The 7,063-nt window shown below is 41.2% G+C and overlaps 1 protein-coding gene across 2 annotated transcripts; it reads right to left on the minus strand.

Annotated features, from left to right (window-relative positions):
- Nucleotides 1-2,610: 2,610 nt before the first annotated feature.
- On the minus strand, nt 2,611-6,752 carry naa60 (N-alpha-acetyltransferase 60, NatF catalytic subunit). Of its 2 annotated transcripts, none has more exons than XM_072368969.1 (7): nt 6,540-6,752; nt 5,316-5,431; nt 4,994-5,123; nt 4,237-4,333; nt 3,067-3,301; nt 2,817-2,982; nt 2,611-2,701 (listed from the first exon to the last, which is right to left on the minus strand). In XM_072368969.1, exons 2-6 carry the CDS (start codon nt 5,423-5,425, stop codon nt 2,826-2,828), a joined length of 729 nt encoding a protein of 242 aa, XP_072225070.1. In that variant the 5' UTR covers nt 5,426-5,431; nt 6,540-6,752; the 3' UTR covers nt 2,611-2,701; nt 2,817-2,825. The 2 variants fall into 2 exon arrangements, with proteins under 2 accessions (XP_072225070.1, XP_072225071.1); XM_072368970.1 differs by having other exon boundaries at nt 6,639-6,745.
- Nucleotides 6,753-7,063: the final 311 nt, after the last annotated feature.

Raw genomic sequence — 7,063 nt, forward strand, 5'->3', positions numbered from 1 at the left:
GTTTCTAAAAGCAGAACGGGAGGCAGAGCCTTCAGTTATCAGTCACCTCTCTGTGGAAACAGCTACCAGTTTGGGTTCAGGAAGCGGACACCCTCTCTACCTTTGAGATTAGGCTTAAAACTTTACTTTTTGATAAAGCTTACAGGTAGGGGTGGCTCAGGTGATCCTAAAAACATCCGATGTTACAGAGCTTGTCGTCTGCTTTTTCCTGTCCTCTCAACCCCGAGCAGGTAAAGGCAGACGGCCACTCTTCCTGGTTTCTTCCTGTTAAAAGGGAGTTTTTTTTCTTACCACATTTTTTCTTTCTCATGCAAGCTTAAAACAGAAGATTGGATCGATGCATCCAAGTTTCTATGCAATCTCTTGGTTTCCTTAGTTAGGTAACTTTAAAATTTTTATTGGATTTTTAAAAATGGGACTAATTTTTAAATTTATTGGGTTTCCAATGAAACCCAATAAATTCAGCTTGAATTTGACTGTATCTCCGGAGTGATTGAGATGACATTTACCGTGATTTGGGACAAGAACACCCAAAAGGTTTCAGTACTTAGTATCCTCAAGTTGCGAGAAGGAATAATAACATTTCAAAGTGGTGAAAGCTTTACTGTGCCAACTTTTTTTTTTTTGGAATGTGTTGCAGGCCGGAAATGTAAAAAAAAAATGGATGATTATTATTGAATGAAGCTGAGGAGACAAACCATGAAACATCTTTGGTGCATACTGTCAGCAGTGGAATCAAAGTCTAAATAATTAAACCCTTTTTAAAAAAAAAAGAAAGAAAGGAAAACACTCAAGAGAATGGGAGACTCAAAGACAAGAAAGGGGTTAACGAAAGCTGCCATAACATTGTTTTGTGTCAGATATCTTGACTCACTCCAGAGATTGGAAGCCTGATTTTTCATTTTCAACATAATTTTAATCTGTCTTTCTCCAAAATTCACAGAAGTGCAACACTGAGCCACAGCCTGTTGAAACCATGGCATAATGGGAATGAAAACAAGAGATAATGTACGAGGTAAGAGGACAGTCACAGAGAAAATGTCAGAATAGAGTAAAACAGTCCAAAAGCAGGGGCAGTCACACTAACTCACACTCAAATCAAACTCATTTATTGCATAAACAATCTCTGAAAAGTACTTTTGAGTCACCTTCCCCGGACGGGACAGGTGAAAAATGTTCACATTTTAACAGTGAATGCACATTTTCCAAACAGTCACCCATGTCTCTCCCAAGTGCCGAGTCAAAAATAAAATCTGTGGTTTACGTACTGATGCATTGAATCAGGTGTGTAAAAATCAAACAACTCCAACGAAACACATTAAAAGTGAGAAAGTACAATGTTGTTCTCTGCTCTGACAACGTTGTCATCTGTCCACCAACATTTGGCACTTAACAGTTGCTAATTTCAGACCCTGTGTGAATATACGGACACACGCACCAGCATGCACGCAGGCACACAAGGTGGAGGATGTTTGTGTTTGGGAACATTACTTTCTTTTTCTTCCTATCTCTTCTATGGACCAACATAAAAACCTAACCTGGGCCTTATTTTAAAATCTGGACAAACAAATAGGATTTTTCTATATCAGCAGCAATGTTATCTATATAGAGAGAAAAAGAGCAAACAAATTGCAGCCATTTACATTTGAAAATTTTCAAAATAATGAAAGAAAGGGTTCTTTTTGCATTATTTATATACAGGGAACTTTTGGAAGCAATGCAGATTGGCTATTTCTGACCATATTTTGGACTTTCAAACAGCACTGCATTCCTATGCAGTGCTGTTTGAAAGTCCTGAACTCAGAGTTTCATTTAACAGTCATATGGAAGTCACTAATATATACACACACGACTGAATAAATAATCCATCGACATTCTGTGTCAAAGTTTCCTGTGTATATTTCGGTTTAGACTCATTTTCTAACTTATCAAGTCATCTCAGGCCATTTCAACTGCTCTTTAGTGTTTATCTTACAAAACTGAACTGACTCTCCATTCAGTAAATGCTTTGAAAAAAAGAAGAAGAGCAGGATGGGTTACTTTCCAACTAAGCCTACTGACAGCATAGAATAGACATACATATTGAGTTAAATGTATATATATTAGCTTAGTATATATAATATACAAATAGTATAGATAATCTCTGACAGTGGATGACAGGATGGGAGACAAAGAAAGGCAGGGTTGAACCTTAAGTCTCTGTACAGCTCCCAGTGTGTGCGTTACCCTTTCACACCAAAACTACAATCTGTGCTTGCCTTTTTTGTGTGTGGGTAGACAAATCTGAACCGAGTGCTCGGTTCGGCTGCCTGGCCTGAAAGAGAGTGCGACACGCCTCGGCTGTAGAAATGACTGGGTGAACACAGGTCACAGGAAGGGTAACTATGCGATAAGAGCTTAAATACATATATGAGAACGTGTTGAAATTAATATCTAGAAAAATCATGTGGTTTTCTGTGATCACACCGCACGCAAGTATAAATACATAACAGTTTTGATGATGCTGCAGTGCAACAACCCTGTATATCGGTGAGTACAGATGGGTGTTCTGGAGAAGTGAACGATCAAACGCGGGATGAACCCAAGTCCTTTTTCACAGACATGGTAGCGGGGACCATACAAGACTGAGAATGTTGTGAGTGTACGTGAACATCTTGGTCTGTACAGGGGAAGACTGACAGGGATCGGAAATGTTGAGCGCCTGAAAGACAGAGAAATGAAAGAGAGAAAAAAAAAAAAAAAAGGAAAAAAATCAGATATCTAGTAGGAACTGCGAAACAGAAAAAAGGTGCACTTCCTATCATGACTTTACTCACTATGTTGCTTCACATGGTTCTGCTGTACTGTATGCCCGTCTTGGAGGCGATGTTGGACCAGGGAAGCAGAGAGCGCAGCAGGGACTGGGCCTGGCGGTACAGCCTCTGAGGGATGGAGCAGGGCCTCAGGCTGGCCAGAGTCGAGCCGATGTGCTGGATATAGTCAGTGAAGCAGGAGGCTAAAGAAAATGTTGTTAAATGTTGACATTTAACAAAATAAGTGGCATACTCTGCTTTTACAAAAGGATATAATATTGTCCAGGGTGGATGACCCCCATTAATGTAGAGCACATATGTGAATCCATCTTTGAGGACGCCACGTATGGAGTAGTAGTAGGGCAGGTAGTGGTGCTGCCTGAAGTCCCTGTTCTCATAGAAGTGGATGGCAGTGTTGTTGGTGGTGAGGACGTGTAGGTAGATGGCCTTACAGTGGTCCTGGGCTGTCGTCGAGATGTGCTCCTTCAGACTGTCCAGCAGTAAGGAGCCTGAATGGTTGGAAGGACAGAAAGAGGGAGACATTACAGAGTTGAACCTTCTACTGTAGCTGGCTGTAGCTCAGGAGGAAGAGCAGTCACCCACCAATCGGAAGGTTGGTGGTTCGACTCTGGTACATGTCAAAGCGTCCTTGGGCAAGACACTGAACCCCACGTTGCCTCCCAGTGTATCACTGGGGTATGAATGTGTGTATGAATGATTAGTTAAGTAGTTAAGTAGTTAAGACATGCTGTATGAGTGTGTGTGAGTGGGGTGAATGCGGCATGTAGTGAAGCGCTTTGAGTGGTCAGTTAGACTAGAAAAGCGCTATACAAGTCCAGTTACCATTTACCAAAGTGTAACATTTACATCTCCAGCAGTTCGGAATACCTTAAAAGCAGTCAGTCAAGCTCGTTAAAATTGTGAATTTTAAAGTTTTTGGCAAAAAAAAAGAAAAAAAGATTTATCTATTATCAATTTATAGTCAGACTTCAGAAAAAAACTTCTCATTTCATTGTTTCATTGTTTCATGCCAATTAGCAGCCGCTCCTTGCAGGTAGTCTTGACTGGTTCTTTTACATAAAACATTTGGGTTGTCTGACCTCATCTTTCTGAGACGTAGGTGATGCTGTGCAGACTCAAAGCCGAAGTTCTAAGCCACAGCTGATTTTGTTCGTGATTTGTCTTGTGATGTAAAAAAAAATATCTTAGGAATATATTAAGAATGTTAAAAGCTGGATTTTTGTCAGAGCGGGACTTTAAAGTCTAAAATTATGACAACATAAGCTGCCTTTGAACCAGTGTGCTTCAAATTTCAGTCAAATTAAAGCTCATCTTCTATTTTCTTTTTTAAAGACTAGGAATTGAAGAGAGTTAGCCAACAGCTGCAGTTCCAAGCTAAAAAAAGACAACATGCGCGTGTGTGTGTGAGTGATGGGAACAGTACCTATGCCATGTTTCCTGAACTCTTTGACCACTCCCAGGCTAAGAATGTAGGCTACCTGTGTGTCCACAGGAAAGCTGGACGCCAGGATGTCTCCATCCTTAAAACACAAAAAAAAACAAAAAAGGCAGATCAACACGCATCATTCTCAATGAGCATAGAATTAATCATTCTGCCATTTGTTAACATACCAAAATAAACACTAAAATGATTTGGCATTGATTTCCCTCAAATGTCTTTCAGCTTTGTAATTCAGGCTCAATCTAAAACTTGAGAGAGGCAGATCTCAGATCCAGAGAAATGTATCTGATTCCAGGATTTCATAGATGTACAAGTGCTACTGATTTTAGTGTTAGGCCTCATATACGATGACAGTCCAAAGTTTTAGACTTTAGAATTCATCCGACATATTCAAGCTCAGAACCGGTGGTACAACCTCAATTTAAAAAGAAGAACATTTCCCAGATTCATGAAATTTTTACTGTTCTGCACAACTAGGTCACAGCTCTTCCTCAGTCAGCATCTTCTTCATCCTGTTCTCCCTTACAACGTATTTCAGGCTAATGAGTCTAACTCAGTCAGGGTCGTCTGGTTTGTCTAATTAACACCCTAAAAACAGACCTCACCATGTCAGTGATCTACTTCTGACATTTCCAGCTGGCAGCTACCACCAACACACTCAGCGACACCCTTATCAGAGAGAACAAGCTCCAAGAATTCATGTCGGCCTTGACTTTTGTTGCAGAACTGAACATCATACCTCTTTGTGTACTTTGGTCCGGCCTTTGATCTCGGCCACAATCATTCCCACGATGCCCCCTCTGAAGGTGGCAGCGAGGGAGAAGAATTTCTTGTTGGAGGTGATGTCTTGATACCATGAGTCTGGGTACCTGAAGTCAAACATCAGAATAACAGTCGTAATTCAAGATTTCTTTACTACAATCAAACCACTGCTGAACTCTTGGGACGTCACACACCATCAATGTCAATGTTTTAGGAGTACACAAACATGCTGGAAACAATTCTTTTACTAGATTTGCGTAGAAATGCCCGACAACATCACGGAGAGTGTGATATCTTACTCGATGGGGAACCAATCAGCACAGAGCTGCTTGACATTCTCTATGTCATCGTGGCAAAGGAAGCGGAGCTGGACTTCACTGAGAGCTGTGAGAGGCGCCACGTCACTCATTCACACCTGCAGGAACCGACACAGAGCCCAGAGATCATTAGTCAGCTTGGATTATTGTGGGAAAAAAAAAGAAAAGTACATTGACACCTGCATTCAATAACATGTGGGACGGAGGTGACTAAACCACACTGTCTGTGTCTGTGTGTGTGTGTGTGTGTGGGGGGGGGGGGGGGGGGGGGGGGGGGATTTGTAACAACTCATCTGAGTTGAGACAACCCAAAATCCAAAAAAAAGTAGGGATGCAGCATAAAATGTGAATCAAAAACAAAATGCAATGGTTTACAAATGCCATAAAAGCAGCAATAAATGCTGCGAGTGAGTGGAAGGCAGCTTCCATTTCCTTTTATGGATAATAGATATCAGCAGATATGACGGAAGCCTTGAGCGAAAAGCCTTGTTAATAAAAACTTGAAAGAGATGATGGCGAAGACGAGGCAGACCATCCGATTCTAGCACATATCAGGCAATGGGTAAATAAAGGAATCTGCATTAGTAATACCACTCAGTGCCCAGTGACTACTGGTGTAAAATGCATATGAGCACTGTGAGGAGGCCTGCATGTGCATAACACCCCCATGATCCAACACAGACATAAACAGACATAAAAGTGGTGGCAACAAGCCTGTTACTGACACATTCTCAAGCTACAGGAAAAAGATGACATTTTCTCAAACTATCAGGGCTGAAACTATTTATTTAACTCCTTTAACCATGTACACGATTCATAATCTGGTTGATGAATCAAGAAAAATAAACAGGTAAAGCAGGAACACGAGTGTCACGGGTCTGTAGTTACCGCTTGTGAGGGCTCAAACAGTTTGTTCTGTCTCACAAACTCAATCCTATTATTTAAATTTTCCATCGAACGTTGACAGAAATGTCAGTTACAGACCCTACAACTTTTTCTTTAAACGACATGTCTGATATATTTGCAGATTTAACCGCAGCTCAGATTACTGCAGAAACATGACACCAAAAACAACCTCATGGCGACATAACATAACGTAGTTAGTCGTTCCAAGTTTTTTTCTCATTACTATCTCACAATAGCTTTCTGCTAATGCAGGTTAGCCTTAGCTAACACAGGCTAACGTCGGGTGCTGCGCTAACGTACCTTGTTCAAGCACTCAGTCCGAAGGAAAGTCGAACAGGAATATTTTCCTTTGGTATCAGTCGATACTGTCGCTATTTCGGACACAGCATGATAACCCACCGGTTTATTCCCGACTCTCAAAGCCGTTGCATTACTTTACAAGAGCAACACAGCCTGCTATGCTAATCACCGTTCCGATAACAGCTGGATGTTTTCTTCCTGTTTGTAGCGACTCCACGAATGACGTCGCTCTGGAGACTTCTTCTTCTTGGACTTGTAAAAATATTTCAGGGCTATACTGACACTCGCCGATAATGAACGGTGGACAAACTAACTAAAACTACTAATTCCAACCTAAAGGGCATTCTTTTTCACGAGGAAAGATCAGCCCAAATAATGTGAACATCTTGACAGTAAGCTGCAAGCACCGAGATAACAGTAACCTTTAGTCACTGAAAGGTTAAAAGATTAAAGATTAAAAGCTTCCATCCATTTTCTATACCCACCAGCAGCGGCTGGCCAATAGAGGGCGCTCGGGTGCCGCC

Source organism: Leuresthes tenuis, unplaced genomic scaffold (assembly GCF_036924035.1).
Source record: "Leuresthes tenuis unplaced genomic scaffold, fLeuTen1.0.hap1 SCAF_17, whole genome shotgun sequence".
Lineage (NCBI taxonomy): Eukaryota > Metazoa > Chordata > Actinopteri > Atheriniformes > Atherinopsidae > Leuresthes > Leuresthes tenuis.

What these genes read in the sequence shown, in the direction of transcription:
- naa60 (XM_072368969.1), bottom strand. Translation starts at nt 5,425, where the DNA reads ATGAGTGACGTGGCGCCTCTCACAGCTCTCAGTGAAGTCCAGCTCCGC. An exon ending in GCTGATTGGTTCCCCATCGA is followed by an intron (nt 5,124 to 5,315) that starts GTAAGATATCAC and finishes GTTTGACTTCAG; the next exon opens with GTACCCAGACTCATGGTATC. An exon ending in GGACCAAAGTACACAAAGAG is followed by an intron (nt 4,334 to 4,993) that starts GTATGATGTTCA and finishes TTGTGTTTTAAG; the next exon opens with GATGGAGACATCCTGGCGTC.